Source organism: Phoxinus phoxinus, assembly GCF_949152265.1.
Source record: "Phoxinus phoxinus genome assembly, chromosome: 22".
Lineage (NCBI taxonomy): Eukaryota > Metazoa > Chordata > Actinopteri > Cypriniformes > Leuciscidae > Phoxinus > Phoxinus phoxinus.
The window spans coordinates 7,746,331-7,766,300 of NC_136897.1; the positions used below are offsets into that span (position 1 = coordinate 7,746,331).

Consider the following 19,970-nt stretch of genomic DNA (forward strand, 5'->3'; position numbering starts at 1 on the left):
TTAAACAAACTAAATGTATAGTCAGATTTAGGGTAAAAGCTTTATTTTGCGATATTTACCAAATAACATTAACATAAAAAAAATTATAATGAAACGTGAGCAAAATTAAATTAAAAATTATATATATTTTAATAGCCTAAATCTCAATATAAATTATTTAATATAAAAATAATTTTTATTGTTTAAGTTTCCCCTAGCCGCATCCCTATTGTGAAACAACCATTTTATATGTGTTTTACATGAAGATCCTGGTGGGCTTGTTTGTTTGTTTGTTTGTTTGTTTGTTTGTTTGTTTTATCAATCAGGAGCTCCTCCAGTGGACTGTCTCTGGACTCCAATGCCCACAACTCTTCCCGTGATGATGACGCCGCCGCAGCAGCGCACAACGCGTCTCACGCAACGCTCTGTATTTTGGAGAAGAACGGAAGATGGCGACCTCAAACAATCCGCGAAAATTTAGCGAGAAAATCGCCCTTCACAACCAGAAACAAGCGGAGGAGACCGCGGCGTTTGAGGAGGTTATGAAAGACCTGAGCATCACGCGAGCTGCACGGGTACGTGTGTCAGAAACGGATACGTGTGTCGCGGCCAAACGCGCGCGTAGCACAGCTGCTATGTATAGAATATATCCTGTATATGACTTGAGAACACTTTTGTCGCCCGAGAGCCGTGTCAAATCGGTGAAGGACGATAATGATGCAGGGTTTGAGCGTAACGAGGTCGATCGGATGCATGAGCTCAGAGATGCTGAGGATGCGGCCGGACAGATGTCGTGCACATCTGTTTTGGCCGCTAATGGATTGTGATTGCGTTTCGGTCTTTTATTTCTAGGCTAAATTATGAAATGTCATATAGAGTAGACCGTGGACAGTTGTCATATGGGCAAGTTTTCACAAAATACGTATATCAGTTACTATAGGGTTTGAGTTAAAAGTCTACACGTGTGCATTGTAGCAGTTTTGTATATTTGATTAAATCCAACTAAATATTATCATGTTTTTGTAAAGGCTGGTAAAGTAAGTAAATGTAGTAGGCTAAAACCATCCTGGGATGCATAATGAATTCAGGGTTACTATTAAATACTAAATACAACCAATACAATAACAATTTAAACATTTTCATTACTCAATATTTCAATAAACATGAAATCAAATTAAATAAAAAAAATGTTGACTAATTTTATTTTAGCTTGTTACCAATGCAACATTTCTATTTGATTTTTTTGTTGTTGTTTAACTTGAAGTAGCCCAATAAAAAACTAAAACAAATAAATAAGAATGAATAAAAACTATAGACATACAAATTGAAAAATAATAATACAAATGACAAAACTACACAACACTATTACTAAAACTTTAAAATAAAAACATCTAATTCAAAATATTAAAATCTTTAATATTATAACAATAATACTAAATTATAACTGGATAGATTATAACATAGCCTATTGGGTATTTTTCATAAATGTCAGGTCAGGGAACGCTGTCACGTGTTTTTATGTTCTTATTTTAAATAATCAGTTCATTATAATTTGACCAAAACAATGGTTTGGTATGTTTTTGTATGGCACTTTTCCATTTTTATTACTCTTCCATTATGATTAATGTTGTTTTATTTAAATGACTGATTACCTAACTTATACATCAGTTGTTGAATGTGCCTTTTTACTTTCTTCGAAAAAAAGTTCTTCTTCTCAAATCATTGTCAATAAACGGTATGTTTTCATTGTGACAACTTGCCCTGCAAACTAAAAAAAGGTCAACATAAGTTAAATGAACTGTTGTTGTTGTTGTTTTTTCTGTGAAAGGTTCTAAACTTATTTTAGTCATGACTTCAAGTTGATCTTTTGAAAATAAAGAAATATTCACTGGAGGAAAATGTCCGGCATTTAGCCCTGGCCTCTTGAAATACAGTATATTACCCTATACCCTATACTATATACCCTATATTAGTATGTCCCTTGGTATTTAACTTATTACATATATCAGTGTGTGTCACACAAGTTGGAACCCATGTTCTGCTACTTTTTGTTAACTCTCACTGGTCTGCTTTTTTCATTCTTAACTTGATAAAGTGTTTTTACTCCACAGTATCTGGTTTACGTTTCATTCATGCTTTCATTTCGTCATTCACTGCTGCTTTTCACGCACTGTTATTTTGCACAGCTGCAGTTACAGAAGACCCAGTATTTGCAACTAGGCCAGAATCGAGCTCAGTGCTATGGAGGGTCACTGCCCAATGTCAATCAGATTGGAAATAGCAACACTGACCTCCCTTTTCAGGTGAGACCTTAGAAACTTCATAAGTTTGAAAATTCTGTCGTACACACATGCTGTCACTTTATGATTGAATTTCCCTTCAGCTGATCTAATCACAAATTTCATACACATCCTAACTGGATGAAACTCATAGTGCAAGATGGGTCATTCGTCTTATGCAGTAGCTTTTCAACTAACTTAAAAAAAATGCTTGTGATGTACTCTAGATAAGCTTAGATGCTTTGAGACACTTTAGGTTTTTTTGGTAAAAAATCTTTTCTTTTAAATCTTTTGGTAAAAAAGATTAGCCATTTGAAATAACACGATGGACATAAGAACTAAAGTTGAGATATTGAGCATCATTAGCCTACATGAGAGTGTCTTTTTCTGTATATTGTACTGTCAATCGATCAGGGGGTTATTTGTAAGACAGCAGACAAGGATATTGTGAGGGAGAGAAGGTGAACAGTCCATAGGCAGGGATGAGGCACAAAGACAGGCAGGCTGAGAGAGCGACCGCTGAATCCAACCCAGGATGACAGTAGGCGGGAGGGTAGACACAGAATGGCAGCAAGAGACTGGAGTCGAGTAAGTGCCAGGCAGGATCACACAGTACAAGAGGATCGACTTTCAGTGCAGTCTTGCAGCTTGGCTCATGGTGTAAGTGGCCAGGGAAGCTCAGCTTGGAGGACAAACTAGAGAAAACAAAAGACACAGCAAGAACAAACACGACGAGACTAGACTAGGTGAGACTAAATTAAGCTCTGACCAGGAACTAGACTGTCAAACAAACAATGTAGCACACAAAGTTTATGGCACACAGAAAGTATAGGCTATAACAAACTGGCCAAAACCTGAGGGCAAGAGAACACATATAAAGGGAGCTGAGAACAAGAGGAACCGGCGACAAAACTCAGACAAAGGAGGATTGGACTAGACAAGAGGGCGTGTTACTGGGAAACAAGGAGGCAGGAACAGAGGAGCACATGGTCAACACAAACAAGGCCAGAGCCATATCAGAGCCCGTCTATGGAGAGCCTGGGCACTCCCTATTAAGTCCTATTGTACCGAATTTTGGTTGCAGTTCCACCAGAGTTCCACTGGGGGCGATCGACCAAATACAAAATGATTGGGAGTCTATGGAGCTAGACGGCTAAATTTGTCTCTTTCACCCGATTGCCGTTGAGAAATCTCAGATTTTATTGTAGGTTTTGCAAGTTCAACATGGATTAGGTCGAAAGTTGAATGAACGAGTACTTATGTCCTTTCGATTTCTTACAGGTTGAGTTGTTGTTGCCCATAACACGCCAGCATTCTGCTAATGAACGCTGATTGGTCAGTGAAGGACTGGTTACGACCAGAGATACCGCTTGATGGCATCGTGGCATCCGAAGCGGGACCAGAATGTCTTCTAGCAAAAACTCTTCTAGCCCGTGTATTTACCTGTGTCAGCTGTGTTGTCGATGCTTTGAGAGAAAAGAAAGTGCAGAGCGCGAAAGCACCAAAGTGACTGAAGGATTGCCGTAAAAGCAGTATCTCTGGTCGTACGATGTGTATGACGTCATTGACATTTTAAAAGACTTTTTAAAGCAAATAAGTGACTCTAAAAAATCTAACACCCAGCAATGTGTAATTTCTTTGCATCTCCTTTCGAATACAACATTCAAATTACTAGACAAAAAAATGTATCCTGAGAAAAGTGGATTTTGAGGGGTATAGCTCCATAGACCTCCATTATTTCTGCACTCGCCTTCGAGCGCCCCCGCATGGACAGAGACCTGTTACTGCAGCCAGTCCAGAAACCGGAAGTAACCAGAGAGTGCCAATTCTCTTCCTATTAGACATTCTCTGGCCATATGTTCAAGCACAACACAGACATAGAGACATGAAACAAAGACAACACAGACAAAGCTGCCAGGGCAGAACCCTGACATTTATTATCTTTAGCTTACCTCAGCACTATTTTAGTGCATTTGAGTGCAAACTAGGTGCATTTGCAAAATTAGTTGTTCCAATTTAGTACTTTAAGTACATCAGTTTACTACACCAAAAGTACAATTGCAGGGTATTTATAGTATTTTGTATTTGTTGTATACTTAGCATAAAATAAGTATATTTCTTATTTTATTCGGGTGTTAGTTCACAGAGAGACACTTCAAAGACAGCGCACCAGTACAGATTTGAGTTATTTTTTGCGTATTATCACGCTTGAATGATTTAATAGGACTTGAATGAATGATAGTGTGATCATATACTGTAGCGCAGCCAAAGGATGAAAGATATAAAATGGATGCTGCGTTATAGTTTAACGCGTTAAACTAAAAAAATCGATACCAAAATGAACGTGTGCATTTTGACATCCCTAGTATATTGTTATACCGATTTCTGTAATTTTATCAAACAGGATGAAATAGAGTGAGACACATCCTTTGCTCCTTTGTGCTGTTGTTTTGCACCAAAATTCTGTCAAATTCCTAGGATGAGGTCATTAAGACCTTTCGTTTAGTTAAAGGGATGTAACAAAAATACTGACACAAAAACAGGATGGAAAAAAAAAGTGATATGGAGGGCACAGAAAATATCAAATGCAAAATGGCAATATTATCAAATCAAAGGAATTTTTTTTCAGAACCATTTGTATTTGAGAAAGAAAAACGTTTCCAGTTACTGTCGTAACCTCGGTTCCTTGAGAGGCGGAAACAAGACATTGCGTAGCTACGCTGCGGGAACTCCTCCTTTCTCCACTTTTGTGTAAATCTTATGGGCTAACGCCAGCTTGGAACAGCTGGCCAATTGACTCAAAGTAAGCAAATACTGACAGGCTCGCGTGCAGCATAAAATGCATGGGTGTGACAATTCCGTCAGAATCATGACTGAACGCTGCACAGCTGATCAAACAGTGAACACGCCGGCTAACGCAATGTCTTGTTCCCGCCTCTCAGGGAACCGAGGTTACAATAGTAATCGGAGACGCCCTTTCGAGAGCAGTAACTCTACATTGCGTAGCTACGCTGCAGGAACTATAAAATCCCGCCGTGAGAGTAGTGAAGATAAGTCCGGGGAAAAACCGGGCCAAGCTACATCAGCCACGAAAGAGACAGACAGTCAGCCAATAGCTGCGCCGCTAGGAGTGCTCATAGCCCCATCTCGGCCGGAGAGTAACCCTGCAGTCGCCGTGTCTGAAAACGCCGTGTCTGAGCTCGAAAGGCGGTAGAGAATGAGCCCTCAAAACTAGAGCTAGATCCCACGGCGGCACTGAAGGCGGCAGTGAAGGACATAATCTCTTCGCTACCCTTCAAATCTGACCACCAGAGCATGCCTTTCGATCGATTGCCCATAACCGGGGAACGAAACGAAGCAGTAGCGGCAACGTATTCCTTCAGTGTGGGTGCACTCACATTATTTTGCAGTCTGTGCTACAGAAAGCACCAAACATCCGACAAGGGGGGGGGGAACCACCAGGTCAACGTCAGTATCCTGGCACTATTTACACCAATCACAGATTAGAACAACAGCCAATAGTTGTGCTCCTCTAGGAGTGCTTACAGCTGATAGGCAGGGCCAGACCAATGAGCTACTCAGCTCAAGTACATCAGAATTTGCATATCAGCCTAGAATATTCGGCTGTACTGAATAATATGGCGCTTTTCCATTACCAGTACCAGCTCGACTCGACTCGCCTCGCCTCGGCTCGGCTCGCGTTTCGCTCCGTTTTCCATTGCAGATAGTACCTCCACAATAGTACCTGGTCGTCATAGCGACGCGACACACACCCGCTACCCACACACACAGGACAATGGAGGAAATCGAGTGTATGCTGTTTTACATAATATTAGCAATGGGTATATCACGCAATCTCTGGCAAAACTACTTAAAAATGTCGTGGTTATTCAGGATACTCCGTCTGGCGCGTGCAATGATGGCGCAGTGAATAGTGACGATTCTCTCTGACCAATCAGCAGTCTGCCGTGTGTCACGTCACATTTTAGTATCGCCTCAGCTCGCTTAGAACCTCGCTGAAGGTGATACGAAAAAAAGTACCTGGAAGCAGTTATCGGTACAACTTTTACACAGTGGAAAACCAAACAAAGGCGAGGCGAGGCGAGGCGAGCCAAGGCGAGCTGGTACTGTGCAGTGGAAAAGCGCCAATACAGAGCAGCATAACAACACAACAGCATACAGTAATCACATATCATTATGTACATAATCACAGCGTCAGCAGCCGTAGCAGGGACAACTGTGGATATACCCAGTTAGATCAGAATAGCCAGTTGCACTGAAGGATACAGGGCAACATAACGGCATAAATACATATCAGAATGTACATAAGCACAGCGTCAGCGGCCGTAGTGACAACAACTGTGAATATACGTAGTTAGATGAGAAAGGCCAGTTGCACTGAAGGATACAGTCAAGTCAAGTCATTTATATAGCGCTTTTAACAATATAGATTGTTTCAAAGCAGCTTTACAGTGATAATAGGAAATTAAAGTATTGGATTGGCTTCACAGCAGCTCCGGAATAAAGTTGTTGTCCAGCTAAAGTTAGTTTTGATTGATTAACTTCCGTCTCAACGATCATTAGTTATTAACTTAGGGGCCGCTAACATGACACCGTTCTAACAGAAAACCCCTAATGCGATCCGGCCGCTCATATGCAAAATACAGTGCCTGGTGGCTCGAGAACGCAAACCATGAAATAGATTCCAAGGTACAAGCCTTGAAAATGTTATAATACAGAATTTTTTATCGCTTCCGCATAGCCACGTGAACCGGCAACGTAATTATTACTACCGAATTATCCCGACAACGTTTGATCTGCACAGAGGTGAAGGGAGGGAGGACTTCACAGGGGAGAGACTGGTTGACACTTCAGGACTGCGTTGTCGTCGTGTCCAGACGCAGGTCCTTCATCAGATCCGGATACGGCCTGGATCTGGCGGACTGCGGTAAACCTCGGGATAAACAGATAAACTAATATTAGCGTCTCCATCAGAAGGACTCCATCCTTCCTATGATATTCCAAGTACATCTGGATTTATGGGAAGTGTTCCCGGTTCCGGCTGATCTAAACTATACAGCCTAACATTGAATTATAGAAGTCTATAATGTGTTATGTGTATGCTAGGCCAAAGAGATGTGTTTTTAGTCTAGGTTTGAACTGACAGAGTGTGTCTGCTTCCCGGACAATGTTAGGAAGATTGTTCCAAAGTTTTGGTGCTATAGAGGAAAAGGATCTACCGCCAGCAGTCGATTTTGATATTTTCGGTATTATCAACTGGGCGAAATTTTGAGATCTCAATAGACGTGAAGGACTATAATGCGTTAAGAGTTTCGCTCAAGTACTGGGGAGCTAAACCATTTAGTGCTTTGTAAGTAATCAGCAAAATTTAAAAACGTATACTATATTTAATAGGGAGCCAATGCAGAGTTGACAGAACCGGGCTAATATGGTCATACTTCCTGGTTCTGGTAAGAACTCGAGCTGCTGCATTTTGGACCAGCTGTAGTTTGTTTATTAAGCGTGCAGGGCAACCACCCATAATAGCATTACAAAAATCTAGCCTTGATGTCATGAACGCATTAACTAATTGTTCTGCATTTTTCATTGAGAATATATATATATATTTAAGATGAAAAAATGCGGTTTTACAGATACTAGACGCATGACTTTCAAATGAAAGATTGGTATCAAAGAGCACACCCAGGTTCCTAACCGACAACGAGGACTTAACAGAGCAGCCGTCAAGTGTTAGACAGTATTCTAGGTTATTACGTGAGGAAGTTTTTTGTCCAATAATTATAATCTTTGTTTTTTCAGAATTAAGTAATAGTAAATTAATAGTCATCGAGTTTTTTTATATTAGCTATGCATTCCGTTAATTTTGTGAAATGGAAAGTTTCGTCAGGGCATGAATAAATATAGAGCTGAGTATCATCAGCATAACAGTGAAAACTAATGACATGCTTCCTAATGATATCTCCTAAGGGTAGCATGTACAGAGTGAACATCAACGATCCTAGTACTGAGCCTTGTGGTACACCATACTGAACTTTTGATCGATAAGACATCTCTTCATTTACTGCTACAAACTGATAACGGTCAGATAAGTATGATTTAAACCATGCTAATGCAATTCCATTAATGCCAATTTTCGAGTCTATTTAAAAGAATGTTATGTTATATAAGAATGTTATCGATGGTATTAAATGCAGCACTAAGATCCAGTAACACTAATAGAGAGATACGATCGGATGATAAGAGCAAATTACTTGTAACTCTAATGAGAGCTGTCTCAGTACTATGGTACGGTCTAAATCCTGATTGAAAATTCTTGAAGATATAATTTCTTCCCAAAAAGAAACATAGTTGTGAAGATACTGCCTTTTCTAGTGTCTTTGACAGAAAAGATAGATTCGAGATCGGCCTGTAATTGACAAATTCTGTAGGATCAAGCTGCATTTTTTTAACAAGCAGTTTAATCATAGCCAGCTTTGAAGTTTTTGGAACGTATCCTAATGACAAAGATTAATTAATGATATTAAGAAGAGGATCTATGACCTCTGGATGCATCAGTAGCTTAGTCGGTATAGGGTCTAACATACATGTTGTCGATTTAGATGATTTAACGAGTTTAGAAAATTATTCCTCTCCTATAGCAATGATTTAATAAAAATTTTGTCAGGTAGACTACAATGCACTGCCTGATGCAATAGTCAAGTCAAGTCATCTTCATTTATATAGTGCTTTTAACAATGTAGATTGTTTCAAAGCAGCTTTACAGAGATAACCGTATCATTTAAGGTAACATATTGTTTTGGCTCTATAGCGGTTCTTGAATAAAGATATTTTCCAGCTAAAGTTAGTTTTGATTGATTCCCTTCCGTCAAAGTGATCATTTGTTATTAAATTAGGGGCCGCTAAGACGACACCGTTTTTCTCTAAACAGACTTTAAACTCAAACCTGTGATAAACGCTGATGGCGCTCACGTGTGCATCAATAATTAATTATATAGTTTGAATATATATGCGCAGGTTTGTAATTCCCTGCAAACCATGCCTAAACAAACTACTTGTCTTAAATTTTGATACAGAATTTAATTTTATCACTTCGGGGTAGGTACGCGAGCCGAAATTACCCACAACGCTTTATCTGTAGAGTGGTAAAGGGATCCTCTATAGGGATAGACTAGTTGACACTTCAACACTACGTTGGCAATACTGTAGTAGACGGTTGCATAGTTGTAATTTTCTCCCTAATATTATCAATCTTGTAAGTAAAGAAGTTCATAAAGTCATTACTGCTGTGCTGCTTGGAAACGTCTGGGCTTGAAGCTTTATTTTTCGTTAGTTTAGCCACTATTTCAAAGAAATACCCAGGCTTTTGTTTATTTTCTTCTAATAGGGTTGAAAAATAAGTAGATCTAGCAGCTTTTAAGGCCTCTCTGTATGCAATCATGCTCTCTTTCCATGAAATGCGAAATACCTCTAGTTTTGTTTTCTTCCAGTTGAGCTCCATTTTTATGGCTGCTCTCTTAAAGGCCTGAGTGTGCTCATTGCACCAAGAGTTAAACGTTTCTGTCGCAATATCGAGTTCTATGCTATCTGGGATGCTGAGATGATGAAACTGATCAGGAAGATTGTTAATAAAGCAATCTAGTGGCAGAAGTTATAGGTCTAACATATTTGTAACACGGAGCTTTAGAAATAATTTTCCTCAAAACTCACTTTCATGTTTGATTGACTTCAGTCTGTGATCCGATGTGGATTCTGATCACCGTATAAGGTATAAATACCTTGGGTTTTAAATATTCAAGTAAACAACAAAAATGGCAGCACACGGTTGCTTTTATCATGTTTCTTTTGCGATCACGCTGAAGAATACAGGGCAACATAACAGCATAAACACATCAGTATGTATATGAGCACAGTGGCAGCAGCCGAAGCGGCAACGACTGCGCAAACTCGTAGTCAAGACTCAAGACTAGAAGATTATTGAGGATAATCACTCACCAAAAGCACTGTTCTGTGAAGATCAGCCGGTTGCAAAACAGTGTTAATTTTGGCAGCCAGTTTTTATTTAGTCTTAGTCTCCATCTTCAGATGAAAATACTTATTGGTCTTAGTCACATTTTAGTCATTTTGTCTTTCATAGTTTTAGTTGACGAAAAGTAATTACATTTTTTGTCACGTTTTAGTCATTACTTGTAATCAAACTGCAGTCACCGACATTAATTTTGGTAGCTATTTTATATGTAGTCTTTTAAAAATGTCATTATAATTTCTCTCTCTTGGCCAATTCAATTAAGTTTGTGAGAAATCTGGATCAAGGTAACAGGCTGTATTGACTTTGCACTCTTTAGCAGTAGCGCTTGTGCAATTCTACATATCCCTTTTCCTTAGTTCAGTGGTTCTCCAATTTTTTAGAGTGGCGTACCAGTCTTCCACTTAGACTGCACTCACACCTTTTCCATTAAGGGACAATATTTGCCCACTTTAATCGATTTTTCCAGTTAATTTTTTTACTTTATGTTAATACATTGTAAACACCCTTGTAAAATAAATAATGCTTTATATAAAACAATGTTCAATATGTAATGATGATAGAAACTTTGTGATTACTTAAACTTAAAGTGATACTTTAAAATATTAAATGAAAATCGCCGGTAGGTGGCAGTAAGTCACTGTCTTTGTGAGTGAGTCATCGAGTCATTCATTTATTCAGTAACAAAGTAAGTGGCTGTAATTCGGATCATTGAATTTCATGATTCGTTCAAAGCCACAGATTCGTTCACGAATCAACGCTGTGTAGGCATACTGCAGTTCTGCTGTGGCTTTCGTTGCAAAACAGAGCAATAAGCCTACTGACAATACTTTTTTAAATGTAGTACATCACTTAATGTTAGCATTTTGTTTGTTGAACTGTTGTAAAATCAATGTCACATTTGAAATCGTGTGGATAATCGGGAAACATTGCATTCTTGTTCGTATAATATACGAACATTAAAAAGACTGCTGGATATCAGCCTGCATTTTGATTGCAGATTTAGTCTCACAAACAACGGACATGACAACTGAATGACACTGAATAAGTAGAACATTTCAAATGAAGATTGTTGAACTGTTTTCAGATCATCCACGCTTCTTCCTCAGTGTAGAGGGAGCGTGTGCGCATGGTTGCCAGATCCTATTGAAAAGACCGGGTTGAAAACGTGTTCTTTTAACAGAAAAGTTCTGACTGGGAATTTGAATGATTGAAATCTGGCAACCGTAAGCATGAACGCTCGTAAAAACAGTCTGTAATGTGTTGTCCCCTCCTTTATTCGACAAAAACGTGGTTTTGGTCAAGTTTAAAAAAATATTTTTTTCATACACATTTCAATCTCGTCTCTTTTCATCAACGATATTGCATGTGTTGATATAGTCACAATTATCGTTTAATGACGTGTGTCGTCTCTCATCGTCTTGTCTTAGTCAGGGAAAAAAAGGTCGTCAACGAACATTTTTCATCATAGTTTTCGTTAACGAAATTAACACTGTTGCAAAACATACAAGCCTAAAGACGCGCTTACGCCCATGAAGAGGCGATAGACCTTGACGAGTGAGCTCACATGTTAAGGGGGGTCTTTCCTCCTGAACGTGCACTAGTGAAGTGCTCAGTTGATGGGTCTCGGGTCCAGTATCAGACGGAGTCCTCTATCCCTCTTGGGCACCACGAAATAGCGGCTGTCAGTGACGGACCCACGTCTGACGCGGGGTGGTCTGCGTCTGGACTGAAGAGAATACCTGTGTTGAATTATCCCTAGTAGCCAAGGTGAAACGCCTGGAATACCCAGCTGCTCTGGGGCAGGGTGAGTGACACAGTGTTGAGTGTATGAGGAGGAAAAGGCCCTTTGTGTGAAGGGATATATGCTCTTATTGTGGAGCTCACACAGACAGCACACAAACATTACAAATGTCGCCTACAGGAACAGAATGGACATGATGCAGAACATGGTACTTGGGGGCAGGGCCTCCAACTCTCTCTCTCCTCCTTTTGGATGGTCCGTAGGACGAAGGCTTGGCAGCCGAGATCGGCGCTCTCTGTAATCCGTGACGTTACATTCCCGGTCCCGACCACTGCCTACGGTGAACATCCGGCTCAGGGCGGAGAGCCCCAGCGGGCTGCTCAGCCGATCTTAGGTGGAGCGAGGTGTAGACGAAGAGAGAGACCTCGACGAGGGCTGAAACGAGCGACGGGGTAATATTCGTGACTCGTAGCGTTCGTGCTTCTGCGCCTCAGAGAAATGCTCAGTAACTGACTCCACTGCGTCACCAAGGAGGCCGGAGGGAGTGATTGGAGCCTTTCATTTTTCAGCCAGATGAGCCGTGAACTTGCACGGCTTGGACTGCAAGCTGAGATCCTTCAGATGAGACAAGGTCCTGACTTCCTGTGTTCATTAAAAATCTCAGGATGTCCTGCCCTTGACCTCTGTCCATCATGGCCTCCTAATCATCCCCATATACTGATTGGCTTCATCACTGTCTCCTCTCCACCAATACGCTGGTGTGTGATGGGCGTTCTGGTGCAATATGGCTGCCGTCGCATTATCCAGATAGATGCTGCACTTGGTGGTGGTTGAGGAGATTCCCCCTTCCATGTAAAGTGCTTTGGGTACCCTGAAAAGCGCTATATAAATTTAACGAATTATTATTATTAATTAATTATAATTATTATTATTTACCACGTGCTCTTGGATGTCGTGGAAGAACGGAGTCCTCCTCCTCGAAGCAGCCTGGAAGCGGCTTGACTGGACATGCCTGACTTACTTCCTTTATACCGGAGCATTTCGCATCCAACGCTTCCGCGAAAAGGACTGGTGACCCCAGGCCTCGTCGTCACCGTTCTGGGTGAGTGAGGGCCCACCAGCGTCTCGCTGGCGGCAGTGGGCCTCGACCCCGTAATAGCAAAACCCCTCTTGAGTGCGCACCGGCAGGTCGGCGCAGTGCCTGCACGTGGAGTCCAAGAAGTCCGTCTTGGCGTGGGCCAGGCCCAGGCAGGCGGCACAGTACTCATAGGTGTGGGGCGGGTCGATGGGGCCCGCACAAATCCTGCAAAGGTTAGCCATCAGATGCGGGGAAGAAAAGGTAACTAGTCCTCAGGTGCAACTTCAACGATGACAGCGTGAAGAAAGAGATTATGACGCAATTGTCGTTGCATTTTATACTGCCCGCGAGCCTGTCAGTATTTGCATACTTCGCGACAATTGGCCAGCTGTTCCAAGCTGGCATTAGCACATAATATTTCAACAAAAGTGGAGAAGGGAGGAGTTCCTGCAGCGTAGCTACGCAATGTAGAGTTACCACTCTCGAAAGAAATATCTGGAATGTTTCTTAATAAGTTTAGTGTTCATAAGCACTTCGGGACATTAATTGTTATATTATGATAAAAGAAAAACATATTTTTGTGAAAGGTTTTATTTGAAAAGTGTGTTTATTCTATACTTTTTGCCACTTGCTTTGACATTCTGATATATAGTCCAAAGACATTCAGACAACTTAGTGTGGATTACATGTCCAAATACTTTTTGGGGACACTACTGTATTGTAGGAATAGCCCAGAACACCCACACCGAAAGCAAATTACTAACCAAAGATTCATATTATATTATTGGTTGTCCTAAGAAATGTATATTTAATGAATTAGTTAAATGTAACAAAGCTGATGGAAACATGCATTTGCACAGGTGTCATTTCTAGTATCATTGTATCATTGCTATTCATTTATGATGCATTAGCATCAGAATGTACAAGATGGTTCTCATTGCTCTAAGCTTTCATACTGCTAGTCCATCTTCTGTGTGGAGCCTGTTTAATGCTTTTATTTGCCCCACACTGCAGCAAAAGTTCCCATACCTTTTCTAAAGAAAATGCATCTTAGAAGATCACTTAAACAAATCAGATTCTTTTACAGTCGACAGTTCTAGACACCAGTCGGACGTCCCGACATCATGGCCTGGTGGACCGCGTGTATCGTGACAGGAATCGCATCGCTTCTCCACATCGTAGACCTCTCTCTGTGGACAAGCATGGACGTCAGATATCCTTTTACCATACACAGCTATTTTACCCGACTGTGGTGTATTTTATGTGCGTGTACATGTGTGAGACATTGTCCTTAGCCCAATTACATTGACAGCTGCCCCTACGGCTCGGTATATCTTTCACCACCTCCCGACACAAGTTGGAGGAGGTAAAGCAGTTTTCCTCACAAACTATGAAACAAAACATGTCTAAAGGTCATAAATCATTGTTTCTTCTGTTCCCACCTCTACTACAGGACCAACTCTGACTCAGCTCTACACCAGAGCGCTGTGAATCCAGCTCAACAGGACACTTTTGTTGGTGGATCTCAAGAATTGCAGTCAAAAGGAGTGAAAACATGTAAGAATTTGGGAGTTTTTATTTATTTGTGAAGATACATGTAAAGTGGAATTAGAATGAATTTTGATGTTTGTAGTGCGTAAATTAAAAAATATTGTAAAGGGTGATACAACTGTCCTGATATTAAAATAAAGAAAAATCTAATTTAAAGAATAACTACTCTCATTAAAATAAAAAAGTATTCAGAAGAAGTTAGTAAGTTTGCCATATGTTTTTATTATTTTATTTAATTATTTTAAAATTCCTTATATGTAATCCCTGCTTTATTTAAAGTGCCCCAATTATGCTATTATAAAGGTAATATCTGACAAAGTCTGTTTTTGTACATAATGATTAAGATTATTTACACTCACATGGACATTAAATATTTGATTACTTTTTATTTTTACTAATTCAATTTAAACATTTCTTGAAAATTGTATAAAGGTTAAACACACGCACGCACGTACACACACACACACACACACACACACACACACACACACACACACACACACACACACACACACACACGTAAAGATGAACATGAACATTTCTAAGAACTTATGTTTTTAAAAATATATATATATTTTCCTTTTCTTTATCATGGACACTCTATTTGTTGTGTAAGATTGTAAGATATTGTTTTCCTCATTTACAATGACTAGTTTGAGTTTATCCTCCTCTCCATCTCCCTCTTTCTTTAGTGCTGTTGCTCACCCCTCCAGATACAGAGGACACTGAGTCAGAGATGGAGAAAGATGAGCCCAAAGGATCTCTGCATACAGAGTCATGTGATGTTCCTGGGATTAAGTGAGTTTATCATGATGACATGTTACTTTTATGTAGGCTATTTATTTATTAATTATCATTATTTTACCTGTGTGCTGGACAAACATGTAACACTTGAATAATCTTTGATTTAGCGTCAGTAGAGAAAAGGGGGTGTGGCAGCAACTTTAGATGCAAGATCCAAAATGAATACTCACCATTTGTCAAAATGGGGTAAAACATTTTTAATGAAAAATTAAATAATAAAATATAGTTTGCAGTGGCCATTTGTCGAGTAACTTCATTATTAGGAACTGAATTTCTTCAGTTCAAAACGTGTTTATTACACGTTACGCCCAAACCACACCTATGAATAATGAAGCTACTTCAGACCAACCCATTTTAGATTTGCGTCGGGCGCAAGAGTAATTTATCCCGCCGGTAAAATAGCAACAACGCCCGAGATCCGCCCACAACGTTACTTGCGTTTCGTGTTTGATACTTGCGTTTCAGATCGTTAAAATAGGGCCCATATTGTTTCATGATTTGCCATATGGAGGGAATTCACAGCATATTCTGTTTCATTTTTCCAGCATATTTCCATCTCCTGATCAAGAAATGAATAGCTCTTTGATGCCAGCTGCTCACAGCACAGGCGGCTCCTTACCTGATCTGACAAACATTCAGTTCCCTCCTCCTCTCCCCACCCCGCTGGATCTAGATGACCCAATTACCTTTCCTACGTCAAGCTCCAGTAGTACCAGCAACCTGACCACCAACCTGACACACTTGGGCATCAGTGCTGCCAGTCACGTCCCTCCCTCCCCACCTGCCCAGCACACTGGCCCTGTCCCATCACCCAATATCAGCCTACAGCAGCCAGCTCCCACGCTACCACCTGTGGTCTCACCTCAGATACCCATCGCACAGGTAAGGCAGCCTCCCTAAACAGAGCAGTCTGTGTTTTAATTTGTAATATGTAATTAAAGGATTTTATTTTTTTTATTTCTAAAATAGGGGGTCTCATGAAAATCGGATTCTGATCTTTTAGTATATATATTGTTTTCAACAATAAAAAAAATCAAGCAGTTGAGATTTGCAATACAGTATTTACTATAGCAAATCTCAACTGCTTGATTGTTTAATTGTTGAAAAATGTAAACGATATATTACCTGATGATATATTAAAAGTTGGATGTATAGTACATCCTACTTTACCTGCATCCACTCTACAGACCACGAACCTGTGAGAAACGCTGATGGCGCTCACGTGCGCATTAATAATTAATTCTATAGTTATGCGCATTTCAATATATGTGCGCAGGTTTGTAATTCCCTACAAACCAAGCCTATACTACTTGTCTGGCCTTAAAATTTTGACACTGAATTTTATCACTTCTGGGTAGATACGCGAAACCGAAATTATCCAAACAACGCTTTATCTGTAGAGTGGTAAAGGGATCCGTCACAGGGGAGAGACCAGTTGGCACTTCAGCACTGCGTTGACATCGGGTCCAGGCGAAAGTCCTTCGTCAGATCTGGATATGGCCTGGATCCGGCAGGCTGTGGGAAAACCTTGGGATAAACAAAGACTAAAATTAGCGTAGATGCCATTCTAGCGAAGACTGTTCCAAAGTTGGTGCTAATAGGAAAAGGATCTACTGCCAGCAATCGATTTTGATATTCTGTATTATTAACTGGCCGGAATTTTGAGATCGCAATAGACGTGAAGGACTATAATGCGTTAAGAGCTCACTCAAGTACTGCGGAGCTAAACCATTTAGTGCTTTGTAAGTAATCAGCAATATTAAAAAAATTATACGATGTTTAATAGGGAGCCAATGCAGTGTACTCAGCCAATATAGCTGATAACGGGGCTAATATGGTCATAATTACTGGTTCTGGTAAGAACTCGAGCTGCTGCATTTTGAACTAGCTGTAGTTTGTTTGTTAAGCGTGCAGGGCAACCACCCAGTAGAGCATTAGAATAATCTGGCCTTGAGGTCATGAACGCATGAACTAATTGGTCCGCATTTGTCAATGAGAGCATATGGCATAATTATTTGTAACTCTAACGAGAGCTGTCTCGGTACTATGGTACAGTCTAAATCCGGACTGAAAATCCTCGCAGATATCATTTCTTTCTAGAAAGGAACACAGTTGTGAGGATACTGCTTTTTCTTATATCTTTGACAGAAAAGATAGATTCGAGATCGGCCTGTAATTGAGTAATTCTGTAGCATCAAGTTGCGTTTTTTTAACAAGCAGTTTAATCATAGCTAGCTTAAAGGTTTTTGGTATGTATCCTAGAGACAAAGACGAATTAATGATATTAAGAAGAGGATCTATGACCTCTTGAAGCATCTATTTCAGCAGCTTAGTCAGTATAGGGTCTAACATACATGTTGTTGATTTAGATTAATTAACGAGTTTGCAAAATTCTTCCTCTCCTATAGCAATAAATGAATCGAATTGTTCCTCAGTGAGACTAATGCACTCCCTGATGCGATACTGTAGTAGACGGTTGCATAGTTATAATTTTGTCTCTGATATTATCAATCTTATAAGTGAAAAAGTTCATAAAGTCATTACTGCTGTGTTGTTTGGAAACTTCTGGGTTTGAAGCTTTCTTTTTCTTTAGTTTAGCCACTTTTTAAAATAAATACCTAGGATTATGTTTATTTTCTTCTAATAGGGTTGAAAAATAAGCAGATCTAGCTGCTTTTAAAGCCTCTCTGTAAGCAATCGAGTTCTCCTTCCATGAAATCCGAAATACCTCTAGTTTTGTTTTCTTCCAGTTGCGCTCCATTTTTCTGGCTGCTCTCTTAAAGGCCTGAGTGTGCTCGTTGTGCCACGGCATTAGACTATCTTCTTTAAGCGCAACGGAGAAACTGTGTCTAAAGTGCTGGAAAAGAGAGAGTTAAAAGTTTCTGTTGCAATATCAAGTTCTTCTAAGCTATCTGGGATGCTGAGATGATGAAACTGATTAGGAAGATTATTGATAAAGCAATCTTTAGTGGCAGAAGTGATAGGTCTAACATATTTATAACACGGAGTCGGCTTTGCAGCCTTGGCTAAATGTAATTTACACGAGACTAGATAATGATCTGAGATGTCATCGCTCTGCTGCAGTATTTCAACGGCATCAACATCTATTCCATGTGATAGTATTAGATCTAGAGTATGATTATGACAATGAGTAGGTCCTGACACGTGTTGTATAACTCCAATTGAGTTTACAATGTCTTTAAATGCCAATCCCAATGCATCTTTTTCATTATCTATGTGTATATTATAATCACCAACAATTAGTACTTTATCTGCAGCCAATATTAATTCTGATAGAAGTTCTTTGATAAATTCTGTATGGTGCCCTGGTGACCTGTATACAGTAGCCAGCACAACTCTCAAACTGGATTTATCATTTACACTAGATATTGTTATATTAAGCACCAACACTTCAAAATAATTATATTTTAAAATGGCTTTCTTAGTAATTCTGAAAATATTAGAATATGGGGGGTGGACTCGTTTAAAGTAATGTAATTGTGTGGTTTTAGCCAGGTTTCTGTCAAACACAGGACATCTAGGTTATTGTCTGTAATCATATCATTAACAATAAGTGCTTTTGATGTGAGAGATCGAATATTCAGCAACCCAAGCTTTATCATTTGTTCATTTGTATTATATGTGTTTTTTATTTGTTGAACATCTATTAAATTTTTACCCTTAGATGGGTTTGGAATTTTTTTGTATTTCCTAATTCGATGAACAGACACAGTCTCTATATGATGATATCTAGGTGAAAGAGTCTCTATGTGATGGGATTTATCTGACCTGGGTGACGTTAGACAGCTAGAAGACGGTCGGTTAAGCCAGTCTGTCTGCTTCCTGACCTGAGCCCCAGATTGTTATGGTTGAGCTCTAAGACATTATGCCATTTTACTAGAGAGAATAGCAGCACCATCCCAGGAGGGAATGAATACCATCTCTTTTCAACAGGTCAGGTCTGTCCCAAAAACTTTTCCAATATTCTATGAATACTATATTATTTTGCGGACACCAATTAGACAGCCAGCCATTGAGTGATGACAATCTGCTAACTATCTCATCACTCCTGCGAACAGGAAAGGCGCCAGAGCAAATTACAGTGCCTGACATCGTACTTGCGAGTTCACCCAGCTCTTTAACGTTAATTTTGGTGATCTCCGACTGGCGAAGTCGAACATCATTTGTGCCGACATGAATAGTAATCTTAGAGAACTTACGTTTAGAATTAGCCAGCACTTTTAAATTTGCTTTGATGTCAGGCGCTCTGGCTCCCGGCAAACATGTGACTATGGTGGCTGGTGTTTGTATTTTCACGTTCCGTGTAATAGAATCGGCAATATCTTGAGCACATTCAACATGATTCTCAGTGTGTGTTTCACTGAGTGGGGAGAACCTGTTTAATGTTGTAATCGGAACGGAAGAGCGGTGTTTTGTCCCACGACTATAGCGTCGTACTGTCACCCAATTGCCCTGCTGCACGGGCTCTAG

At 39.9% G+C, this 19,970-nt stretch overlaps 1 protein-coding gene across 1 annotated transcript in view; it reads left to right on the top strand.

Annotated features, from left to right (window-relative positions):
- Positions 1–336: 336 nt before the first annotated feature.
- crtc1b (CREB regulated transcription coactivator 1b) overlaps positions 337–19,970 on the top strand; it is a 30,591-nt gene continuing 10,957 nt past the window's right edge. Inside the window, exons 1-7 of the mRNA XM_079596768.1 lie at positions 337–554; positions 2,166–2,282; positions 14,212–14,337; positions 14,429–14,490; positions 14,578–14,681; positions 15,368–15,473; positions 16,025–16,361. Of these exons, the coding sequence (XP_079452894.1) occupies positions 429–554; positions 2,166–2,282; positions 14,212–14,337; positions 14,429–14,490; positions 14,578–14,681; positions 15,368–15,473; positions 16,025–16,361 (978 nt within the window). The 5' untranslated portion in view covers positions 337–428. The remainder of the gene's footprint in view (positions 555–2,165; positions 2,283–14,211; positions 14,338–14,428; positions 14,491–14,577; positions 14,682–15,367; positions 15,474–16,024; positions 16,362–19,970) is intronic.